Source organism: Gymnodraco acuticeps, unplaced genomic scaffold (genome assembly GCF_902827175.1).
Source record: "Gymnodraco acuticeps unplaced genomic scaffold, fGymAcu1.1, whole genome shotgun sequence".
Lineage (NCBI taxonomy): Eukaryota > Metazoa > Chordata > Actinopteri > Perciformes > Bathydraconidae > Gymnodraco > Gymnodraco acuticeps.
The window spans coordinates 2,005,162-2,031,208 of record NW_022990693.1 but is presented as its reverse complement, the minus strand read 5'-3'; the positions used below and the strand labels follow the sequence as shown (position 1 = coordinate 2,031,208).

At 40.6% G+C, this 26,047-nt stretch overlaps 5 protein-coding genes and 1 pseudogene across 5 annotated transcripts; all 6 read left to right on the top strand.

Moving 5' to 3' along the window:
- Positions 1 to 3,749: 3,749 nt before the first annotated feature.
- Positions 3,750 to 9,377, top strand: LOC117555612 (annotated as a pseudogene).
- cldnj (claudin j) lies at positions 3,751 to 24,261 on the top strand. The gene is made up of 2 exons (XM_034230526.1): positions 3,751 to 3,873; positions 22,746 to 24,261. Exon 2 carries the CDS (start codon positions 22,771 to 22,773, stop codon positions 23,404 to 23,406), a length of 636 nt encoding a protein of 211 aa, XP_034086417.1. The 5' UTR covers positions 3,751 to 3,873; positions 22,746 to 22,770; the 3' UTR covers positions 23,407 to 24,261.
- On the top strand, positions 5,345 to 6,389 carry LOC117555611 (claudin-4-like). The gene has a single exon (XM_034230528.1). It carries the CDS (start codon positions 5,417 to 5,419, stop codon positions 6,038 to 6,040), a length of 624 nt encoding a protein of 207 aa, XP_034086419.1. The 5' UTR covers positions 5,345 to 5,416; the 3' UTR covers positions 6,041 to 6,389.
- Positions 12,352 to 13,639, top strand: cldnf (claudin f). The gene has a single exon (XM_034230524.1). The coding sequence runs from the start codon at positions 12,581 to 12,583 to the stop codon at positions 13,322 to 13,324; it is 744 nt and encodes a 247-aa protein (XP_034086415.1). The 5' UTR covers positions 12,352 to 12,580; the 3' UTR covers positions 13,325 to 13,639.
- LOC117555610 (claudin-4-like) lies at positions 14,810 to 16,016 on the top strand. The gene has a single exon (XM_034230527.1). The coding sequence runs from the start codon at positions 14,904 to 14,906 to the stop codon at positions 15,534 to 15,536; it is 633 nt and encodes a 210-aa protein (XP_034086418.1). The 5' UTR covers positions 14,810 to 14,903; the 3' UTR covers positions 15,537 to 16,016.
- LOC117555606 (claudin-4-like) lies at positions 19,908 to 20,970 on the top strand. Its single transcript, XM_034230525.1, has one exon. The coding sequence runs from the start codon at positions 19,997 to 19,999 to the stop codon at positions 20,657 to 20,659; it is 663 nt and encodes a 220-aa protein (XP_034086416.1). The 5' UTR covers positions 19,908 to 19,996; the 3' UTR covers positions 20,660 to 20,970.
- Positions 24,262 to 26,047: the final 1,786 nt, after the last annotated feature.

Here is a 26,047-nt window from a genome sequence, read left to right as displayed (position 1 = left end):
ATCATTTACTTTGAAAACATCAATTTATTGGAGAATTTTTTTTGAACAGTATGTTTTTAACAGTTGATTACCCTGAACTTTAAGTATACACTACAATTCAACTGAAAAACTAATTTAAAAAAAGTCATAATAAAAAAATAATCGTTTTATTTCGATTACGTTGTTTTCGTAATCGTTGCAAGCCATAATCGTAATTACGATAAAAATACGATTAATTGAGCAGCCCTATAGGACACATGGCCTTGCAAATATAGCAGAGTAGTTGAGGCCTTTGTAGCTGTAGGCGTCTCAAATCACCTGATCCAGGACTTTGATGACACTATGGTTTAGATTAGACAAGAATCACATATGATCTGCAACAAAATGAGTCCTTCTTCACCAACATAACAACAAACTAAGAGTGCATGGGGTCACAGCCCATGTCCTCATAATAGAATCGGACAAAATAGAACAGGTAGAAGTCACATTTACTCTAAACTGCACAAGACTGCACTGAGGTGCTTCACGTTATTAATTCCATTTAAAGCTTCTTTTTAATTCTACTTCACTACCTCAGAGTAACACAATGAGTTAATTGTTAACTCTATTGCTGTTTAGGGAAACATTTAGTTTATACCTGAGCCGTGTCTTCAGGTTCCTGTTTGTGTCATGTGATAATGTGTCATGCCCAAACATGCATGACTCACTGAGTATCCCACACACATAGTTACCACCACGCTAAAATTACCCACTGAAACTGTGACTGGCACCTGGACAACAGCCTCAGGCCCCCAGTGATGACATCACAGGCCAAATACGGACATGGTCCTCCCACACACACATATTCCCACTCTGACAACTGAAACTGTGTAGGCTTTTTCCCCAAAAGTGTTAGTAAGGAAAATTCTCCTTTCATTACAAACAATTTCCATGGATCGTTTTATCATATGTCATGCTTGGACATAAAATGTGTGACAGTTTAGTAACTTGCTTCAAATGTACTATGCGCCAATACTCATATATTCAACTGTTTTTTAAAATTGTATTTACATCTTTGGTTAACACAAAATGTCTTTCATTTATCATATCATATATCACATATTTTGTTATCTAGCTACTAGATACAATCTGACTGACAGTCTCTTCAGATTACACTGTTAACAATTTCACAACGATATGAATAATTCTCCCTTACACAAATATTAGCAGAACCTCCACAAATAAACTACCGAACACTGGGAGTCTCAAAACAATATCAAAGGTGCCTTGTTCAATTCAAAGTTTATAGATTTTTTAAAAACTATACAAATACATTGCTACTCCGCCACTACCGAATTGGTACTGTAGAGTCCACCAAGATGCCCATCATGTATACCCAAGGGGACAAATGAATTGAATGTAACTACATTTTAAGATTCTTTTTTGGATAATGGTACTTAAAGGTGGGGTAGGTAAGTTTGAGAAACCGGCTCGAGATACACTTGTTGTTATATTCCATGGAATGCTCTTAACATCCCGATAGCAATGAATATCTGAAGTGCTTTGACAAAAAATCCATAAAAAAATGTCATCTGTGGAAGCCGTAATACTGTAAAAAAGCACGACCAATCATCTTAGCCGGCCCGGCTAAAAGTACCTGGATGGCCTACCTGCCTGTCAGCCTTCCATCTGTGCACAAACTTATCTCGTGCCCTCATTGGTCATGTGCGCGTTCGTGTGTGTTGGAGGAGGGGCTCTGTAAGGAAGTGGCAGATTGTTTCCGGTTGTGTATTTTCAAAATTCTAGCGCACTCGAGCTGCTTTCTCCCAAATGACCTACCCCACCTTTAATGTTCGAAAATGTGGAACCCAATTATGTCACTGTGCACTGTTTAGTTTCCAGCACTGACATTCAAAACTGTCCAAGCGCCACCATATGTTAACACACATTTACTTGTATGTGCCTTTTTAAGGTGGGGTAGGTAAGTTTGAGAAACCGGCTCGAGATACATTTTTTGTTATATTCCATGGAATGCTCTTAACATCCCGATAGCAATGAATATCTGAAGTGCTTTGACAAAAAATCCATACAAAAAGTCATCTCTGGAAGCCGTAGTACTGTAAAAAGTACAACCAATCATTTGAGCCGGCCCGGTTAAAGCAACAAGCAGTTCGCAATCGCACTTCAAACACAATGGAGACTGAAACGGCTACCACCTCCTCCTCACAGGATTGCGCACGAAGCCCCCAAACGAAAACATCTCGCCCTAGGTCTTCAAAAGCATGGGAATATTTTAAAGTTAGTCCAAAACGCAAAGATATTTATATATTTATATCTCACTGAGACTGCTGCATAGCCTAGCAGAAGCAGCAGCTAGCTGTGGTGGCTACCATTAGCAGCTAGCATTTGCTCTCCGATTTTTACATAAAATGGAATTATGGATTATAAATTCAATCATTTTTTTATACATAGACGTGAAAAACCTATGGATTAACCGATTCAGCCGCGTTTTTTTCTCATTTGAATGCCATTGAACCATAGCATTGAACACGTCTTTTGATCAGATTGACAGCTACGGTGGTGAGACGATCTCCCTAGAAGCTCTGTGAAGGTACGTGTTGTGATGACTGTATTTGCTTCCCCTGTCGCGAGTCCGGATCACTCAGTGATAATACTATATACCTACATAATCTGTGGAGTATCAGCTTTAATCGGATATATTGTATGTGCAGCTACGATAAGTAATAAGGGTACTTTTATCTTGAGTTCTGTGCCAATGTCCGTTAGCATTTTTCGCTCAGGGGTCATTTAGATGCTTCTTATGAGACTTGTGTTTTGTTTTGGTAAACATGGTTTGTATCGTCAGTTAGCTGAGATTATTTCCGTTAATCTGGTATAACACATTAATAGGTTCTTAAATATTAAGATCCCTGAGACACAGTATCGTGAACAAATTATTTTTTACATTACGTTTTTTTTACATTACGTTTTTTATGAATTGAACAACAGAAAAATAATCGTTAGATTAGTCGACTAATCGATCAAATAATCGCCCGATTAATCGTTTTCAAAATAATCGTTTCCCCCCAGCACTATTGACTTAGCTTTGATCTGCATAATGCCCCAGCCGGTTTAACGGTTGGACACCTGAGTGAAAGCCAGCCGTTAATGTGAGTCTGGGCTTGCCTCAAACAACCTGCTGCCACTTGTCACTTCAACCCCCTCTGGCATTTTCTCACAGCTCCTGAAGCCGAGTCCTCAACCTGTTGCCGCTAAATTTGCACCGAGCCCTTTTGCGAAACTCTTTCACAGAGTAAACTTACATTGGCAAAATGTATCAGCTCTGAAATGCTTACATAAGTCACGCCCTTTCAAAAACACACACCTTCACAAATGTTGCACAACATTTTACTATCGTATTAATATGTGCATCTTTTAAAAACATGTGACGTGTGTTTGTGGGCTCCCTGCACACCAGGACTAATCCCCCCTGAAACCATCTCTCCTCAGATTCTTAGTTGAAATTCCACCCTGCCTCCCTGTGTGTGGAACCCAATCTCCATAGCCAGGCCAAAGAGGCTTTAATCATCCTACCTTGGATAAAATAGAGGCATTATAGTCCTAACGGCAGTTTTGGCCCTTAAACACTGCCTCCATTCATTCTGAAACAATCTGATTCCCTCTCTACCTCTCTTGCCCCCTCTCACTATTCCCTCTTTTTGCAACAGTGTGTCAGTAGGAATCACTTGGCGTAGTGTTTGCCATTTCCCCAACATCTTCCTCTCCCTCACTGCTGCGGAAAACTATCGATAAACCGAGCGGGACCCCCGGACTGCAGAGTGCACATCTCTCTCCAAAGACCACTTCCAGGAGAAGACTGCAACCCTCACCCTGCAAGGACTGACATCACTGAAGGTCAGATTCATCTCCTGTTCATGCACGCTCATATAAGTTATTTCTTTGAGACTGGACAAATAGTGGTCATTATATTTGCACAAAATCTAGTTTTTGAATATTTTCCTGGGTGTGTCCATTGGCTTTGACCCTGTGTTAACCAGTGTGCTCAGTTCAGATGTACTTGAATGTTAAATGTTTTCAATGAACAGGGTTCTGGGCAGTGGGACTAAATGCATTCTGTAGATTAAAGCTTATCAAAGTAAGTCATTTATTCAGGACAAGATATACCATTTTTTTGACAATATGATTTGTTCCTGTTCATGAAGGTAAAAAGCAACAAAATAGTTGCAGTGAAGGTCATGAATTTGGGTTCAACTAATCGAATTTGAAATATTGTGTACCTAGCATTCTATTCTCAGACTAAGATATGGTGAAGTGAGTAGGAGATTAGTAGTTTTATGCACGTACCTTCACTCAGACATACATTTCCACTCATATCATTTCAGTCTGTACGATTGGCCAACTGTTGTGTGTGTGTGTGTGTGTGTGTGTGTGTGTGGTGTGTGTGTGTGTGTGTGTGTGTGTGTGTGTGTGTGTGTGTGTGTGGTGTGTGTGTGTGTGTGTGTGTGTGTGTTGGTGTGGTGTGTGTGTGTGTGTGTGTGTGTGTGTGTGTGTGTGTGTGTGTGTGTGTGTGTGTGTGTGTGTGTGTGTGTGTGTGTGTGTGTGTTGTGTGTGTGTGTGTGTGTGTGGTGTGTGTGTGTGTGTGTGTGTGTGTGTGTGTGTGTGTGTGTGTGTGTGTGTGTGTGCTGTGTGTGTGTGTGTGTGTGTGTGTGTGTGTGTGTGTGTGTGTGTGTGTGTGTGTGTGTGTGTGTGTGTCCCTTGATTGGGAAATGGAGATGAAAGATATTACTCCGTCACTGTCTTGACATCAGAGGTTTGAAAGCACACATTAACTCCTTTGCAAACAAAAAGTAAATGTTTGATAAAACCGTGAAACTCTGGGGAAATCTTAGCCGTGTCATTTGTTGTAGATTAATTTGTTATACTTACTTTTAATGATGTGCTCATATACAGCCTGAATAGGACTAACTTTTTGCTTTTAATAGTGCTTTAAAATTGTTTTAATGGATCAAGGATACATTTCAAGATCTACCAGGGTGAACTTAAAAAAAGCAATTCTTAAAACAGCCTATTTGTTGTTTTCAGTTTCTGTCTTTTCAGAAAAACAGCATTAAGCTTCAATTGCAGATTGAAGGTGTGGCTGGTGCTTTTTTTTGTCTGCTAAACCAAAACCTGTGAGTCACACGCGTTCCATTTGCGGCGATAATCTGACAGAGACAATTACTGACATGAGGACACATGCCCACGGCTGTGGGTGGGGGGGGTAGTCCTTACGTCACTGCTGACAAAGCGTGTGTGTCAAGCCCCTCCCGGGTTAAGTGTATAAAAGACCCGCTCCAACCCTACCCAAACATTTACTCTTTGGGATCTCTCTCAAGCAAGACAGAAAAACCTTTGGACCTTTTTTCTTTGGACGACTGCAGGAAACGTTTTAAGAGACATGGTGTCAGCAGGTGTGCAGATGCTGGGCACTGCCCTCTGCATTATTGGATGGATTGGGTGCATCGTGGTCTGCGCCCTTCCTCAGTGGAAAGTGACAGCCTTCATCGGCCAGAACATCGTGACGGCTCAGACCACCTGGGAGGGCATCTGGATGACGTGCGTGGTGCAGAGTACGGGTCAGATGCAGTGCAAGGTGTACGACTCCATGCTGGCCCTGTCCTCAGACCTGCAGGCGGCCCGCGCCCTCATGATCCTCGCCATCGTGGTCGGCGTCTTCGGCCTCCTCCTCGCCATCGCTGGGGGGAAATGCACCAACTGCGTGGAGGACGAGAGCACCAAAACTAAGATTGGCGTGGCATCCGGGGTGATGTTCATCATCACTGGGGTCATGTGCCTCATCCCGGTGTGCTGGACGGCCAACACCATCATACAGAATTTCTATGACCCCCTCGCCATGTCCTCTCAGAAAAGGGAGATGGGAGCTGCACTCTTCATCGGCTGGGGGTCCGCAGGCCTTCTCATCGTGGGTGGGGCTCTCCTCTGTGCCAACTGCCCTCCCAAGGATACATACTCTGCAAAGTACTCCGCTCCCCGTTCAATCCCACCCAAGGACTACGTCTGAGGAGAGAAACAGGATGATAGGACTGAACAAAGACTTGGGTTGAATGCTCTGGCGCCTGAGATTCATGTTGCCACAATGAGTATGATTTGAATTTCACGGTGATTTCTATAGGGCTCACTGTTTAGTTGTTACTTTCATGTTGAGATACAGCACTTCAGTGGGCGATGTGGACCACACCCAAACATAATCCCAGGGTGGGAAATATACATATAGAAATTGGATAACATTTAAACTTGATCAATCTGTGCCTTTTTTTTTTTACATATTTTTGCATTTCAAAATGTGTATTATACAATATGTGAATGTCTGAAACTGTAAATAAAGTTTTTTTTGTATCAACATTGAATTATCTTGTTGTGGTTGTTCTTTCTTTTTTTCGTAACATGCCATTAAAGCACCTTCATCAAGCTAAAGATGTGACATGAGAGATGAGGACTCTGCTCTACCTGCTGAATCATTCTGAGTCATTTATAACTAAAACAAGGCTACATGTTTTATTAATGTAGGACAGAATTATACATACTATCAAGATTACAAAAATATATCCTAAATTACTCCTAATTCACACAGTGTTCCTAAGTGTGAATATACCTAGACCAGAGATTATATTAATAATTTATTTATAATAAAAAATAACTGAATGCATTTATTAAGTGCAAGATAAAAGTGTTAACAATCTGATGTGTCTCTGTTTGTGATATCGACAATAAAAACATGTCATTTTCACAGTGGATCTTATTCAATACTGTGCACTTATTTACCTCATACGATATCCAAGAAATAATGATTGAGCAACTGTGACCAAATATGTGTAAAAAGACAATACGTTTACCTCAGAGTGAATGGGGGAACAAACTGTCAATGTTTGAATAAGTCTCTTAAACGCTAGAACATGATTAGCTTTTCTCTAAAAGTCAACAAAGACTATGAGCTCTTTTACAGCCTGAAAAGTGTAATTCTTAGATCTATGAGACACAAACATTTAAGTAACAAGCAACACAATGTTCTTTAGTTTAGCAATAGCATCAGCAATGTGTTAAAATATGAACCTTATATTTGTATCGACCTCACAATGAATGAGATGAATGTTTTTACACAGGAAACTTCCATTGCCCAATATCTAAATCCTTAGCTGTCCAACACTGCCCCTTGCTGTTAACAGAATAACACATCCTGTATATATTCTTACAGACCTGAAACTTTAATCCATAATACGGCAGGTGTTCAAGTTAGATCATAACTACATGTGTGTCAACACACCCAGTTATTCAACAATCTCTGGGAAAAGAGGGTTACTTACTTATGTGTTATATTATCGTCATAGAAGATTTATAATTTAAATTTGAAATTCATTTGTAAATGTACCTGGCCAAATGTTTTACTTTGAAATCCCAGTTATTTGGAAAATAAAGAGTTGACAACAAGTTTTCTTCTGTTTGTATCTGACCTTGAACGTATGGTTTGAGCAGGTCAGCACTATTAAAGGTCACTGAATCTTTGTTTGTGTGTAAACTCCTTCTACCCAATAGGAGCCCAGGACTCACATACCCTCATGTGTGTGTCCCTTCTTCTCACACAACAACCTATAAATACAAGCTCACATCACTCCACCGGTCTTCCTTTTTGGATTTTATCGTGTGAGGAACAGAGCCGGCAACATGGTTTCTCAGGGGATTCAGATGATCGGTATATCCATGGCCCTGATTGGCTGGTTCATGGTGATCGTGGTGTGTGCCATGCCCATGTGGAAGGTCACTGCTTTCGTGGGGGCCAACATCATCACGGCTCAGACGGTGTGGCAGGGCATGTGGATGAACTGCGTGGTGCAGAGCACGGGCCAGATGCAGTGCAAGGTGTACGACTCCATGCTGGCCCTGCCCCAGGACCTGCAGGCGGCCCGCGCCATGATCATCATCTCTATCCTGACCGGGGTCTTTGGGGTGATCCTGTCCATCGCCGGGGGGAAGTGCACCAACTGCATCGAGGAGGAGCGATCCAAATCCAAGGCTTGCATCCTGGCTGGAGCTCTGTTCATCGTGTCGGGGTTTCTCGTCATCATCCCCGTGTCCTGGTCCGCCCACACCATCATTACCAACTTCTACAACCCGCTGCTGATCGAGTCCCAGAGGTACGAGTTGGGAGCGGCGCTGTATATCGGCTGGGCGGCTGCTTCACTGCTGCTGATAGGAGGGGGCCTGCTTTGTTGGAACTGCCCCCCCAAACAAGAACACCCTCACTACCAACAAAGATTCACCCCTGTGAAGAGCACCAGCACATCCAGAGAATACGTCTGAGAGGGTTAGCCCTTCCTACACGGACTATTGGGGTCACAGGAAATGAAACACAGAATACGATGGCATGATGCTTTACTGTCGGGTCACGTCTGATGTCTTTCTTGCATCACATTAACTCCATTTACAACGTCAACAAGGACAGATATTAAGAAACAAACAGACATTCAACAGAACATTCAATCACAACATGTTCAAGACCTTTAACGTTTGATCTTGAGTTAAACTCCATATTTAATTATAGAATCGAGTGGTAAACTAAATAAGTGCCTCAATCTAACCCCTTAAATCACAAGACTGAAGCATTTTTCTGTTCACCAGATAAATGTAATCAAAGTTTGCTCAAACTAAAACATATATTCACCGGTATTGTAAGTATAGCATAGATACAGCTCCAGCTGAATCCTGAGTTTTGTTTGTGGCTAGTGTCAAAGTGACCTTCCTCTGAGCGGACATTTTGTCTAGTCAAGCCAGAGTAACTAACAACATTAACAATGACTTCCTCACAGGGAGTTGTGCCAACAGGGCCCTGGGCTTCTCTGTCACACCTAGGAGATGGAAGACAGCCATCTTTAATGTGAGCAAAGCGCTTTCCTATAATGAGTGAACATGATTTCTTTGACCAAAATGCTGTTTATTAAAACAACAAAACAAGACAAAATAATATGAAAGAACCTTTAAAAATGTTAATCCACAATGTATTGTGGCAGGTCGATAAGTAAAATATGAATTCCGATTCAATCAAATCTGTGTAAATATTTAGTCAGATTGTATTAATAGTGAATTAAAAATGCAATCATCTTTAATCTATTGAAATGGTAACATCTGAACAGATATAGGAAGAACAAGTAGAGCTTCCTTTTTCTTAAGCAGGGTCTGTATTGATTCGCCTGTCTTGATAACGCAGGGATGTCAGTAACACGTAAACACTGTAGGAACATTTATGCATTTTTCTTTCATTTTCACACTGCTGAACAATTGTATATCTCTATTTCTGTGTTTCTGAATCTTGTAATGTTCTGTAAATAAACTTTATACTCACTGTATGATTACTGTTTACTTCTGAGACACTCAAGCATTTAGTTGTATTATAGAGATGAGAGGAAAAGGAAGAGGTAATCAAATCAACATCACAGTAGGCTGAGGAAATGGTTATGGAGCAATGCAATTCAGCAGACATACAGTGCATGACCATAAGGAGGTTACTGCTGAGTTGTAGTTTCTGTAGAAAACTGGAAAAAAGACAAATCACCATATTAAACCATTTATGTTTTTGTTGTTTTGGACTAATTTACTAAAGGAAAAGGAGATTTACACAGACAGATATACATTCAGACCAGTCAGCATAAGCATCAGTCCAATCTATTATATGTTTTCAGACAATACGGGTTAGAAAGAAACTCACAATCATTACAAAAAGTACACGGTAAAGTAGGTTTATTCAGAAGTGAGTTTACACTCACAGTAAATTGACACCATTTGTGAGTTTTGTTTACGCTTGGATGCGTTGATGGTTGCATCGTTGCCAAGCCTGTGAAGAGTGTGTTATCCAAATGTAATATGAAGTGTTGCTGCACACATCAAGGCAAAGCAAGGCAAGTTTATTTATATAGCACCTTTCAACACAAGGCAATTCAAGGTGCTTTACAAAAATGAAAGACATTCAGACAAAGGCATTTAAAAACAGTAAAAGATAATAAAAGAAACATTAAAAAAAAAGTACATGAATAAAAAGTACATGAATAAAAAGTTACAGTGCAGTTTAAGATATGAATAGTTCACACAGAAGTTCCACTTTACTGATGAACACAACGGCTCAGTTTCAATTAAAAGCAGCGACAAAAAGAAAAGTCTTCAGTCTGGATTTAAAAGTAGTCAGAGTTGCAGCGGACCTGCAGGTTTCTGGGAGTTTGTTCCAGATATTTGGAGCATAATAACTGAACGCTGCTTCTCCATGTTTAGTTCTGACTCTGGGGACAGAAAGCTGACCAGTCCCTGAAGACCTGAGAGATCTGGATGGTTCATCATTTAGCAGGAGGTCAGAAATGTATTTTGGGCCTAAACCATTCAAAGCTTTATAAACCAGCAGCAGTATTTAGAAATCTATTCTTTGACACACAGGAAGCCAGTGTAAAGACTTCAGAACAGGAGTGATGTGATCCACTTTCTTAGTGTTAGTGAGGACTCGAGCAGCAGCATTCTGAAAAGTACAGCAAAACAAACAGACAGTGTGTGCAGTTTCACCTGACGGGATCAGGTGTGAGAGTGTCATCAGTTTGTTTAGAGGTATCTGTCATAGGATGTGTTTTTTTCAAAGTAAAGTGATTGTATCAGCTGACAGTGACTCATCACTCCATCAAGTGATCGTTATCTGAAACGGATCCCTCCTCCTCAGGTCGGGGCAGACTGCCATATATCATATCAGACATACAAGCAACTGATGCTGTCTGTACAACTCAAATATATATCATATGTTGGTCTGTGCATCAAGCACTGTGAAAAATGTCTAATTTCTAGTCAGAATAAGTCTTTACAACTGATGTAAGACATAATAACTTAAGAAGTTACAATGCAGTGAGATATAGGCAGAGTAACTAAGTACATTTACTCAACTATACTTAATAGCAATTTTGAGGTACTTGTACTTGAATATTTACATTTTATGATACTTTGTACTTCTACCCCATTATAATTCAGGATAAATGGTGTACTTTTACTCCACTACATTAATACCTTTAGTTACTTCACAGATGTGGATGAATGATGTGAAATATAACCAAGTCTTAAATCAGACTTTAGTTCCACCTGGAGTAAATCCACAAGCTACCCTGCAGTATACAAAGTCATTCAAACTAGCTGCACCTTTACCAGCTTTGAGAACACTTTCATGATCAATCATTATAAAACATATCATATATATTATTCTGAAATGGACCAATCTGCACAATCACTACTTTTACTTTTGGTATTTTTGTTATATTTTGATGCTAATACTTTAGTACTTTTACTTGAGTAACATTTTGATTGCAGGACTTTTACTTGTAACAGAGTATTTCCTACACTACAAGTTTTCTCAAGTACACAATCTAAGTACTTCTCCCACCTCTGGATATAGGGTATTGTATTTAGACAATGCATCTTAAGTATCTTTTTAAGTCAAATACTCTTGAAAACATATTTTTGAGTTGTATCTCAGATGAAACATGTCTCAGATATGTGACGTCTCACAAGGTTTTGAAGCTGCTTTCTTGTTTCAAGAAATACATATAACTTGATATGAGAAAATACATTTTTATGGAAAACCACCAACATCAGAAAACAGAAGACTTATGGACATGTCTGGCTTATTTTGTAACACAACATTTCCTGATCCTGGTCAATACAATCCGATATAAGTGTTCCCAGCTAATTACAAGATCTTATCTTATTCATCTAAATATCCCATCTAATTTCAAGGAACCCAATTTTCACTTATTCTATTGGAAGATTTATTTAAGTTATTACAAGCAAAGACACCTTGCTTTTATTATTCTTTTAGTTGATTTCGGAGCAGAATTGTTTTCAGTGTGATACTGGCCATCCTTCTACAGAACTCTGTGTTTCTGCTCTGGTTCTGTGATACTGTGGTTGATGGCTATAGTGATTCAACTTAGAAAACAAACTCAACCCATCTTGTAAAAGCAATTTGTAGAAGGTATAAAGAGCAGCTCACAATGTCCTTCCCTCCTTTTTCCTAACATTGTCTCAACAGAATTGTGTAAAAGTCTTTAAGAAGTGTTTTTTTAAATGATAAACACTAGAAACCGGAAAAGCCTTCCATATTTAAGTAAAACTGATCACATGACCTTTAAATTGAAGAGATAATGTCATTATCTCTTAGTTGCTGTCTTATCAGTTGTGTGTGGGGGTTCATCTTTGTCTTAGGAGGCCATCCTTTAGTGAACTGGTTTCAGGACCTCTGAAGTCTCTAAGTGGCTGTAAGTCCATCCAATAAAACCATCTTTAGTGGAATCTCCATATGAAAGTGTGTTTTTCAAACTACAACAGCTAGCACCGTTTGAAAAAAAGGGTGCCACTCCTCTAGCTCTAGGAAGAGGAATCTTGATTGACCAGAAGAACTCACCTGGTGACGAGAGCCCTCCTCCAGCGCATTCCCTGACAAACAACAAGCGAGAGAGTTGTGTCACTCGGGAAAAGGACCAGAGCTGTATGCTGTCTTCTCTGCTGCCGTAGACCAAGCCTTTTCACTATGGGCAGGATTGGCAAGGAAATTGCGGGTCAGATCATCAGCTTCATAGGCCTTGTTTTGGTAGCAGTGACGTGTGGGATCCCCATGTGGAGAGTGACCTCCTACATCGGAGCCAACATCGTGACGGGGCAGACCATCTGGGATGGCCTGTGGATGAACTGTGTGATGCAGAGTACCGGGCAGATGCAGTGCAAGCTGAACGACTCTGTGATGAAGCTCTCCAAAGATCTGCAGGCCGCCCGGGCCCTGGTCATCATCTCCCTCCTCGTGGGCTTCATCGGCTTCATCCTCACCTTCGTTGGAGCTAAGTGCACTGGCTGCCTGGACAAAGATTCATCCCAGGCCAAGGTGGTGATCATTAGTGGCTGTCTCTTCATCGTGTCCGCCGTCCTGGTCCTGATTCCCATCTGTTGGTCGGCAGCCATCACCATCACAGACTTTCAGAGCGTCTTGACCATCGAGACCCAGAAGAGGGAGCTTGGAGCCTCCATCTACATCGGGTGGGCCGCTGCTGCACTTCTTCTGCTCGGAGGGATAATCCTAACCACTTCCTGCCCTCCACAGAAACCCATGTATGGATACCCAGGCTACCCACCGGCACAAATGTACCCTTATGCAGGCCCAGCAAACTATGGTCCTGTGTATTCCCCCCCCTCCAGCCAGCCCTACACGGCCCCCGGGTCGTACGCACCGACCAAACCCTATGGAGCTCCAACCGCATACTCTGCTAGACAATACCTCTGAAATGAAAGAACAGAAACAGGATAAAGACTGAGATATCTGACTTCAGAAACATGTTGAATCTAACATGATATGATTCGGATTGTTGTTGTGCTCTATGGTAGAAATGTTCCTAGTTCATGAAGTCTTGATATAAGAGAAATATTGTGTCAACATGAATGTGTTCATAAGGAAGTCCCTGCTGATACTGTATTTATGTTCTTGTCATTAAAAGCACATTTTGTAAATAGTGATGATTTGTAATGTTTGTTTTCTGTAAATGCCACTTAATCTTTGAGTATGTGAATGATTTTTAATAAAATGTTTTGATATATTCAATTATCTGTTTGTGGAGTCATTATAACAACACCTTTTTATTATTTTAAAGCAATTTTATGAATATTATCTAATTTGATAAGGTCAGAGGCCTTCTGTGTATGGGTGACTGAGAGACCAAAATGATAAATTAATAGACAAAAAATGTCCCTCTTCAAATCTATAGCAACGGATTTTTTAACTGTTTATTTTCATTTTAACAAAACAAGACAAGACATAGGTCGTTTTCAGTCAAATGACAGATGGTTACATGACAAAGCAAAGTATAGTACATAATTAAATAAAGCAAATCCAGTATAAATTGAAATAATTAAGTAAATAATATAAATAAAAACAAACTGGGAAATAAAAATAAATAAATAAAGTAAAATCAAATAATTCCTAATGAAAGCATTTTACACATCTTATGACATCTTTGGCACAGCAGGATCAGATACACAGGGACATTTTCCATAGTGTTCATCTAAAGTTCGGTTCAGTTTCAACAACTCTCTTCAACCAGCGACACATCCAGATATCTTTTAACACAGTTCCATCTTTGGGTAAAAGAGTCCTAAAACAACCTTTTTTATTTAATTTGAATCCCTTTGCAACTTCACTTCACTCTGTGAATACATTGATACAACATCAGAATACTACCCCTGAAATAAACCAAGACACAAAATACACGTATAAATAAAATCACAATACAAAAGGAAAGATTTCTTTGTAGTGACTGATCAACTGTGTCTTTGATCAACATGCGAGCTTCTGATTTGAAAAAACGAAATCAATTCCTAAAAAATATAAAGTTTAATCTCATGAGATGATAACTAATTAGAGATCATGAATAATAAAAACCATAAATGGAGGCTCCTTCCGTTAACATTGGACATCCGGTATCATATAGGGTTTATTTTTAAATGTGAATCAAGTGACTGGACCTGATCCTCCGGTAACGTGCCCAATCAAAGGCTGGCCGCTGTTCCGGAATGTGTTGCTCTTTGCTGCCTCATTTACATAGTCGTATGAGGCTGATGTTCATCTCGTCGAAACTACTCCAGGGTCCCTGTGTGGATAATGTGAACAATCTGGTTGGGTGGGTCACTGCACACTGGTTTCAGGTCAGAAGGAAGGAAGGACATTCTGACTCCACCTTCAACAAGGACGTCCTTATAAAGCAAGGAAAGGTTCAGCCGTCTTTATTCAACTTTACAACTTGAACTGAACTTACCTGCTCCTGAAAACTACAACGCTTCTGTTCAAGTGACTCTATCAAGACCTCATCATGGTGTCAATGGGACGACAGATGCTGGGCTTTGCCCTGGGCATCATCGGCTTCCTGGGGACCATCATTGTGTGCGCTCTGCCCATGTGGAAGGTCACGGCCTTCATCGGAGCCAACATTGTGACGGCGCAGGTCATCTGGGAGGGTTTATGGATGAACTGTGTGACGCAGAGTACCGGTCAGATGCAGTGCAAGATCTACGACTCCCTGCTGGCTCTGCCCCAGGACCTCCAGGCCGCCCGAGCTCTCGTGGTCATCGCCATCATCGTCTCTGCCTTCGGAGTCATCTTGGGCGTTGTTGGAGGCAAATGCACCAACTTTGTGGAGGATGAAACTTCCAAAGCCAAGGTGGCCATTGCTGCTGGGATCATCTTCATCTGTGCCGGTGTTCTCATCCTCGTCCCCATCTGCTGGTCTGCCAACACCATCATCAGGGATTTCTACAACCCCATCATGACCAACGCCCAGAGGAGAGAGCTGGGGGCTGCGCTCTACATCGGCTGGGGCACAGCTGGGCTTCTCCTCCTTGGCGGTGCCCTCCTCTGCAGCTCCTGCCCCCCCAAAGAGAACCCGGAATATCCCGTCAAGTACTCCGGCGCCAGGTCAAATGCCACCAGTCGTGCCTACGTCTGAGTGCAGCGTTCTCCTGAAAAAGACTTCTAAGTAATTTACTTTTTTGAGTAATCCTCCTTCATTGTGAGTTTCTGATAGCACCAAAAGTTGTGTCTTACTTCTTTTGAAGTGACACAGTGAGAACTGACTTTGTGAGAAATTCAGATTTCTTTGGTGGAGGCAAGAAAGAGTGTTTCTTTTTTTTTAAAGGGAACACAGTACAAAGAGAGTTGTGAAACTATTTATGTGGCAGCATAATAACTGGACTGAATGAAGGCTATATAAAACGTTTCAACGTTTCAATTTTTTCTGAATGTATCCAAGCTGTGCTAGAATGATGTTAATGGTTAACACAAGCTGGGAAAATTGTACAGTACCCTTGATATTTTGTGAATGTACCGTATCAAATATTTTACATAGATTATTGGCAAATACATGATCCAATACTGTTTTTGTTTACCAAAATCACAGATTTTTAATAAAACGTTTGCTTAAATGAAATTATTTTGGGTGCCTTTTTTCATTTTAAAGTTTTCTGTTCTCAAAATGTTCATGGTTTAGAATATGTTTATAGTGAGTTTGATGGAGCCAGAGAGTGTGTCACAACAATGTGTATTCAAAAACATTCTGCAGTATGTCTGAAATCTTCCTGCAGGCGTTAAACCAGTTCAACAAGCTTTACAGTGTTGAACTGGTAGAACAGACTCTAGTGTGTTTGTTTCAACAGTCAAACACCACAACACAAACACTCACAACACCAGCAGGGAACAGGCTTTGTATTCAACCATGACGTGTGAAGGCCTCTGGTGCCATCCTACATTTTTATAGTAAAAAAATCCCATAAAAAGACTTAACTAACATTAAGAGCATTCCATGCTCATTGTAACTGATGTATTTTTAAATATGGGTCACACGTTTCCACTAAACTTGAATTACAATAGAGTCTAAATGATTTACTCACTGGGAACTGTAGTTTTTATTTACAATACAGTTGCTCTACATGTTTTACTACAGTGTTGCTGGAGATTTTAATCACTTATCGTTAGGAAGAAGGTGTGCCAAAAAATGCATTCAGCTTCCACTGTAGTTAGAAGCAACATTAAAACAAATTCGGCATTTATAGGCGACTATTTTCCTAGTCAATACTTACCCATTTGGTGTTGTAGTGAGCATTTAAAACAGCAGGAAATCAATTGTGGGATTGACTCAAACAGATCAACAATGCCATTGTTCATAATGAATAAACGTGTGGCTCATTAGCGTGCTTAAAGGTTTTTGGACAAAAATGTAGACTCAACATTTATTTTGAAACGTTTAATAAAAACACAATAACTAACAATGGCACAGAGGTTTAATACCAGGCTTGGCATACTCTTATTAATAAGTAACATTATGTGTTACAAAAATGTAAATCATATCAGAAAGGCCATAAAGAAGCAAGATCATTTCAGGGGATTGATATCAAGATCCTGGACCAACAGTTGTACCACTGTCAGAAACATTTACAATATTTGTATTGATATGGTTTTATCGCAATGATTCAAAGTAGATAATAGAAAATAAACAAACTTCTACACATTGAATTCAGTTGTATTCAGGGGTATGGGTTCTAAACAGTATATTTAATATAACCCCCCTTAATGAACCAAAGGATGCAGCATGTCATCCTCATAGTTATGGTTCTAATTTAAAATCCAATGTGAGTTTTAAAGAGAAAAAGTATAACTTTCCAAATGAGACTATTAGTCATTTTAGCAAAAGCCCCAAATCAATATGAGTTTATGTTCCTGTGACTGAGTGCTTGAGTATCGGTTGTAATTGTGACTTGTCAATTTGCAGCTATAGAGGAAATGACGTGACATTAACAGTGGAAACCAAGGGGCAACCTCTGGGCCTGAGAAGTGAAGCCAAGTCAGATTTGATAGAAGCCAGTGAGAAAATTATCCTTATTCCCACTTTATTTATTACCTCAGTTAAAATGTTCCTAATTACTTATGGTCCCGCTCACTAGTTTATAGTCAAAATAATCTAAATTCTGGTCCAATGTAGAGTAAAATAGCAGTGAAGCGACATGTAGGGCGGGGCTAACTTGTGATTGACAGGTCACCACCACGGTGTTGTCCTGTTTGGGTGTTGTCTTCCTGTTCACATAGTTTTTGTAGTTTATTAAAGTCAATTGTAACATTTAGAAAATGTCTTGTCTGGTGTGGTTTAGTGCTTAGCCCCACCCCCTTGTCTTCTGGTCCCAAAAGAAACAAGATGGCGACGGTCAAAATATCAAACTCAATTGCAATGGTGGCTATGCCCACTTTTTATATACATTCTTTAGGGAAAGCACTGTTCATTTCTCATTTTAACCAACAGCTTATGTTCAAAAGGTAATTACATAACCTTATAAAACTGGTTAGTATTAGTTAATGTTGGGACTGCGACAAAAAAGGTTCCCCTACCTTAGATAAGCAGTTGTATTATTTAGCTTGATATATCTGTGCCTAAATTAAACAAAACCATAACCCTTTATGATGAATGGCATGAAACACCCGGCATGTAATGTACATGGTCAATGGACTACATTTTTTCCAAGACTTTCCAACTACGCAAATCGCCTTTTCAACCACTTAACCCTTCAAACCAAGGCTCCACAAAATGTATTTTTGAACAGTTATTTGTAACATACTGTAACATAAAAGCCCCAGACTAATTGTGTCTTTCTGCTTATTGAGTGTTAGATCTGAAATACCATGTGTCATTCAAAAAAGCAGTTGCAAACAATGTGTTTGAGGAGTTCACAAAGAATGGGAGCAGCTCACAATGGGCAATGTTTGCGTTGCAGCAGCATACAAACACAAGGCAATGTACATAAGAGAAATTAAGACAGAAATAAACAGTCTAATATATTTCAGAAATAGAAATAAAATAGCATTCAAAAGTTAAAAAGTTAAGAGATACAAAATAAATTAATATATATATATACATATATATATATATATTACAGAAAATATACATTTCCAGTAACAAATAATGCAGGATATTATTGTGCAAGAATGGATTATTCAATATTAAATAGAATATGAATGTAAACTGTCCAGTGGGATTTGAAGTCCAGTTATTAAGAGAAGCTATGGAGCAGAGAGGGAATTATATTCTGCAGACATCTCATGACAAACCTAATGTCAGCACAGATTGCAAGGCGTTTCACTGCGGGGAACACACCCTGTAGGACCTGGTTTCACATTCCTTACCTGTCCTCTGACAGAATCTGACTGAACCTGTTACAGAGTGTGTGCCTGGCTCACTGATGTCAGAGAACACAATGGAACAAATGCATTGTAGTCTTACTAAGCAGTGACTGGAAAATAGGTTTCAGTAGGTGCATCATTTGAAAGTGGAACAGTATGTTTGATTGAATCACATTTTATTATTTTTCTCAATATTACAAATAGAAAATGTGACTCAGGGGACTTCACAATCTGTACAACGTATGACTATAAGTAGAGTATACCTGCTTATAAACGTTACTTTTAAAAGTGTTTTATGTATATTATTGTTGTAGGCACAGGATGATACGACTGTTAGACAGCATAGCTTGATGATTAAAAGTACACAAAATCAAATCAGAGTTAGGTTGACAGTTAAACTAAGCTCAAATTGGTGGGAAAATAGAATAATTGCCTTTGTAATGGTGTTATGAATGAACAGACAGATGCCACAAAATACTGCAACTATACAGAACCCTATATAAACATTTATGCGTAATAATATTTCAATTTAAAATGTTTCCTCTCAAAGTTAGGAGTAAAATATCTTAATAATTATTTTGTCTTTCCAAAGTTGTGTTTAGACTGTAATGTTGTACTGCTGTGCCTTCGTTTTATGTACACCTCTTAATGTGTGTGTATGTATATTATGTGTCTATGTATGAGTATGTATATATATATATATATATATAAAAGTGTGTGTACATGTGTGTATGTATGTATATATATATATGTATACATTTCTATCCTTTGTGACGCTGATTAACGGCATTTCAATCTCCTTGTTTGTATCATACACACATAGAAATTGACAATAACTTACAGTGTGGATTAATATATATCTCACAGTTGACAGACTCAATTTCATTTAACCCTTATATAAACAATACTGTTACACTCTGTCCTTCAAAGACCCCCCGTACCCCGCTTTTCAATCAATACGCTCTAAAGCCGATGCATTTCCACACATGCATCATTTCCTTGTTCAGAGAATAAACAAAACCATGTGAAACACAATCCTCATCTGTATCCAGAAAACTAAATCTGTATTGTCCCGACGCACAAAGAATCCTGCACAGCTGGTATTCTCTGGCAGGCCCTTCATGGGTTCTCAATTGCATTTCTTTCACGCCTCCCATTCTTTATTCTCATGCTGCTTCAGACGAACATAAACACCCCATCAGCTCCTCGCACTCTCTCAGAGACGCTCGGAGAGAGAACACGATGGCTTCCATGGGGATGCAGATGGCGGGATGTGCCTTGGCCCTTTTGGGCTGGATCGGGGTCATCATTATCTGCGGCGCACCCATGTGGCGGGTCACGGCCTTCATTGGCAGTAACATAGTGACATCACAGACCATGTGGGAGGGCATCTGGATGAGCTGCGTGGTCCAGAGCACGGGCCAGATGCAGTGCAAGGTGTACGACTCCATGCTGGCCCTGGGGACTGACCTGCAGGGGGCCCGGGCCCTGGTGGTGGTCTCCATCGTCACAGGGCTCGCAGGGATCCTCATAGCGTTCGCTGGAGGAAAGTGCACCAACTTCATTCCTAATGACCGGGCCAAAGCGAGGGCCACTGTGGCGGCTGGCGTGCTGCTGATCATCAGTGGACTGCTCTGCCTTATCCCCGTGTCCTGGACCGCCAGCATCATCATCAGGGACTTCTACAACCCAGTGCTGATCGACGCCCAGAAGAGAGAGCTCGGGGCCTCTCTGTACATCGGTTGGGGGGCCGGGGCGCTGCTGGTTTTGGGAGGAGCGCTTCTGTGTTCCAGCTGTCCCCCCAAAGAGGATGAGACCCCCTCGGTGAAGTACCTCCTGAACAAGCCTGGAGATAGCAAAGTGGATTCACTCGGATCTTACACACCAAACAAGACGTATATTTGAGAGTTTTTAAAGGGAGAAGTTGTTAAGGAAAAGTTAACCTTTTTGAGAAATATCTGTACAAAGGACATAGAACAACCCACAATGAAGGAAACATGCACTTTGTTTGAATAAGATAGTCACACTTTGTATGTATGAAGACACTCTCTGTCTCACATTGCTTTGAATGTTGTTGGAACTCTTCTTTGTGAACTTTATATGGTGGCAGTTTGGAAAGTGGTTGGTATCAGTTGAAAAATGTTTTTATTGTAAATGCACTGTGCACCTTTTTAGTCCATTAGTATTTGTAATAAATGACCTTCTATTGTAAACTCCTCCCTCTCCTGCTTCTTGTTTATGTACATTTGATAATGGCACCCGTGGTTATTCAAACCAAACACTGAGAGAACCTGTTTGACAGGTTCTTACCAGAGATGACTAACCAGGGAACCAAGATGGTGACTCTATCTATCTAAAGACACACATTTTGACCTGAACATCTCAAATATATCAGTTGAATTGGATTTAAAAGATGCTTTGAAGTGTCGATGTTGTTAGTTCACATGTTCTCATGTTATCAGACTGCAGATCAGTGAACACAAGGGAGGGTCAAACTGTCTCAGGGTGTGTCTGAGGAGCTTCAAATATTCAAAATGAAAACTTTCTCCACTCTGTGTTTCTGTTTTCTCAGGGGTTTACTTTCATGCTCACGCTCCACAGCTTTCTTTATTCTAACAAGGGAATAAAGGTAGATGTTTATATCAATAAGGTCTATACCAGTATCTTAAAGATAAGTGAAAAGGCCTCTGGATTGAATGTAACAGTCATATCTGCAGAAATGCGGTGTATTTGGGCTTGAATTTGGAAATCATTAGCCCTTACATGTTATCCAGGACACTCCTTATTTAGTTCAGACAATACACAGATTTGACTAAAGGAATGTATGTTTTTTTGTGCTTTTCTCGCCTTGGTCATGAAACCTTCCGACAAAAGAATGATATTGTTTTTTAAATCTAAAATATACTATTGAGTCTAAGAGAGATGTGAACAATTTCTGTCAGATAACAAACAGTAACTCTGCAACACCAAAAACCTTCAGGAAAAAATGGACGATTCAAATTATTCTTTGTTCTTTTCTGTCCTTTTCAGTTTTATTTTTTTAACACTTCTCTGTTATCAAAACCCAGATTCTTCCAGTCATCAGCAGTGTTTGCCCCCATTCGTTCTCATTGTGTTTGTCTCTTTTGGCACACTGCCACCTGGTGGCCATTTGCCACCACGCCTAGAAATTCTCTCAAATTGTATCTATTGACGTCAGCTACAGAAAACAACTTCTGCTTTACGGTTAAACATCTCTGCAGCGTCACATCTGATAACAGTGAACACAGCTTATCTGCACAGTGACACTTTGTAACTTGTGTCTGTCTGCATTTCTTATTAATCATCATATTACTTTATATAAGTATTGACCTATGTTTAGAACACAGACATCTGGTTAAAGTCTACATTTGATTTACTATATGCAGTGTTTTATTCCACTGTACACTGTTTAATTTTACATTCTGAATGTATTTGATCTTATTCTAATGTACATGTAGCTTTTTGGGGGAGGGGAGAGGGGGCATTTTACTTTGGGTAACATGCATCATTCCCTTCTTGCACTATTTGTATAACTCTTTATGTCTAAATGTTTTTTAGGTATAATGTATGTTGAATTGTTGTTTTCATTGCCATAACTACGCTGTAAATGAAAATAAAGCATTTGAGTTGTTACATCTTTGAATCTTTAGTGTCTTTAGTTGAACGTTGAAATGAAAACAATACATGAACATTATGTCGACATAATGCAGAAAACAGGTTAATGACTGAAAAACATCCCAAACCAAATGACTTTGAATCTTAACAGATCTCTTTATTCCATCCAGCAGCATTTCATTTTAAATGAATCTCAAATACTAATAAGTATGCACACGTGTCTGTATGGGGATACATCAATGTTTGCATGATACTGAGTAACAAATTGTAGATTGAATGAACTTGAATCTCTCAGATGCCCATTCTGAATAAAAACCTCCATGTTTGTTACCCTCCCCCTCCTCTATGTTTCCAGGCAGTGCGCGGCTGCACAGTGTCCCATGGCTGTGCAGGAGCTGGGCATCAGCCTGTCCATGATGGGCGTGGCTGGGACCATCCTGATCTGTGCCCTGCCCATGTGGAAGGTGACGGCGTTCATCGGCACCCACCTGGTGGTCATGCAGGTGTTCTGGGAGGGTCTGTGGATGACCTGTGTGAGTGAGTACACAGGCCAGATGCAGTGTAAGCTGTACGACGCTCTGCTGGACCTGGCCCCCGATCTGCAGGCGGCCCGCGGCCTCATCTGCATCAGCCTGGTGCTCGGGTGTCTGGGGTTCCTCATCTTCCTCCTGGGGGCACGCTGCACCAACTGCCTGAGCCACCCGAGGTTCAAGGCCCGGGTGGTGCTGGGCTCCGGGGCCATCTTCTGCCTGGCGGCCCTCACCACCATAGTTGCTGTTTCCTGGTCGGCCAACTCCATCATCAGAGACTTCCACAACCCACGCGTCCCTGAGGTGCTGAAGAGGGAGCTGGGGGCAGCCATTTATATTGGGTTTGTGTCATCTGGGCTGCTATTCTGCGGGGGGGGCATTCTGTGCACCAGCTGCCCCCCACAGAGAGGCAGGTTTCCCTCCAGTGGGTACACACTGGCCAGGAAACCCACACACAGCAGCTACGCCTTCAAGAACTACGTTTGACCTGAGGACTGGAAACATTACACCACTTAAATAACCAGTGTGGGATTTAGTGCCATAAGAAGGCAGATTGCAACCAACTGAAAACCCCTACATTCCTCCAACCTAGGGGTCTCAAACTCAATTTCATCACGGGCCACATCAGCATTATGGTTGCACTCAAAGGGCCGGTTGTAACTTTAAGACTATATAAAAATACATATATAAATATATAATATATATAAAATAATGTATTATATTACATTATTGCCTCTGCATTGGATTATTATCGGATAGGGTAATAACTTCATAATTAACAACGTCTGAAAGCAGAAGTCTTGGGCAAATAATTGCAAGTCTCTTCATTGCGCATGTCACAAAATGAGATGCATTGTGGGACATGTAGTTTATGGGCAACATGCTTCTGTAAAGAGGCATGTAGCCGTATAATATACATATTATATTCTTTGCAAGCTCTTGCGGGTCACATAAAATGGAGTTCGGGCCGGACTTGGCCCGCAGGCCTTGAGTTTGATACCCCTGCTCTAACCCCTCCCATTCCATTCTTTTTTGTCATTGGTTCAAAAACATACAATGATAAGAACAACAGAGAAATACCCAACAATAAGTCTTTAAAAACAAGGTGGCGTAGAACATTTGATACATACACAACAAAGATAGAACAAAATAACAATAAAAGGAAAAATGTGCCATGAACTTAGTTTGTGTGTTGATAGTTTCTTGTTTTATTCTGAAGCGTGTTCCCTCTTTGTGTCTTGTCTGGTTAAACTTCCTGTATTTTATGCTCCGGCCACACGAGGACGAAAACGGTCGTTTGCGTTACTGTTTAGTGTCATATAGACCGTTCGGCCACACGAGGACGACCGAATACGGCACTAAACGACTGCGTAAACGATAACGGGTCCCAAGGTGGATAGAACGGCATACGCAACGCTCTGGGGGGTCCAACGGCTCCGTGTGTACGCCCTATACGATCATTTTCTGATAATGATGAGGCAATAGCCCCGCCTCTCCCCACCTCTGCTGCTCACCCCCGCGTCAAAGTAACTGAATTCAGATTATTTATCTTTCTCTCGATATGGACCTAAACGCGAGTGAAGTCTAATCTGACAGGACGGAGACACGCAGCTCTGCTCACCTGCAGCTCCTCCCGCTGTGATGCGGCGGTGAACGGAGTAAAACACACACTTCAAGTCCGATCATCACCCTTAGCTATTTTAATTACCTCTCAAACTACCTAAACTAGATATAAATATGTTTATTTTTACTGTCGGCCGGGTCACTCATTACTGGATCAGCTGCTGCATGAGACAGACACTGACGCTGTCCGAAGAGAGGGAGGAAAAAGAGAGGCTCCGTGTATTTTATTATTATAATATATAGATTCGTTATTCATTTGTTTTAAAGCTCAATAAATAACAAAGAAGACCTTTGACCGGCACTTTTATAATTTTGTCGGAAGATTTCAACTTTAATACACGTTGACTGGCGAAAAACTCTGCCCGGTTCCCTCGGCCCCCACCGCGGAGAATAAACAGAAGGGCAACCAGGGTCGGCGTCATGGGGGGTCATTCGCGGGCCATGCCCCCCCAAATGAGTCACTGTGCCCCCCCCCCCCCCCCCCCCAACGCAGGGTGGGCAAGCCTTGACACTTTGCCGGTTTTTTATTTTTTTAAATCATATAAGTGAAAACGTTTCCACTAAATGTTTTTTGTGTGAAATACGTCAGAAATAAAGAATACAAATATAAAACACAGCCTGAGGTGTGCTCACTGCTGCTCTCTGATTGGTGTGTTGCTTTTTTTGTTATCATTACGTGGCTCTGTGTTTAGATGAAAGCCCGGTGGTGATCTGTTCATCTGTTACACTGATTATACAGTAAGCCATCGAAAATAATGTGATATACAGTACAGTACAAGTAGCCTACTTCTGGGTCTCTGTGTTTCAAGCTCGGCTCTGTGTGTGTGTGGCACGAGCGCATTTTGTGAGTGCGCGAGCGGTAACGTGGAATGTTGTTGTTAGCATCTGGTTAGCTAGCTATGCTAACGGATATAAAGAGCTGTTTCTACACCAAGGTGGAGGAGAGTCCTCTCCTGTCAGACATCAGAGAGGATCGTATAACCTCAGCTCAGTGAGGTAAGGACTCTCTCAGTGTTTAGATAGTTCACTTTAGTGTAAGTTATCTCAGTGGGTCTCAAACGGTTTGGTCACCATTTATGTAAACAAGTATTTGCGAGGAACACCTTTATATGATCATTATAGTTATTAAAAAATAAGAGAATACATGAAAAACGGGTATGAAATACTATAGGACAGTAACACAAGAATACAATTTAAAAGGGGAGTGATTTGTAAAATATCCATAAAGAAAAAGTAAATCTGTGTACAGTTGTGTTTCATATGGATGCTGAGAGATGTAGGCTATCCATAGATCTCTTCATTTTGCTCTCAAAGTGCACCAGATTGATTCATTTAACTTCAATATTTTAAAAATAATCTTCCCGGAGGAGCATGCCCCCGGACCCTCCTAGAGGAGGTTAGGTCCACCCCCACCTACAACATGTTCACATGGATAGGATACTAAATACATTTGCACACTTTTTATATGGTGGCCTATGTCCATATGTTTCTTTTTTGGTGGTTG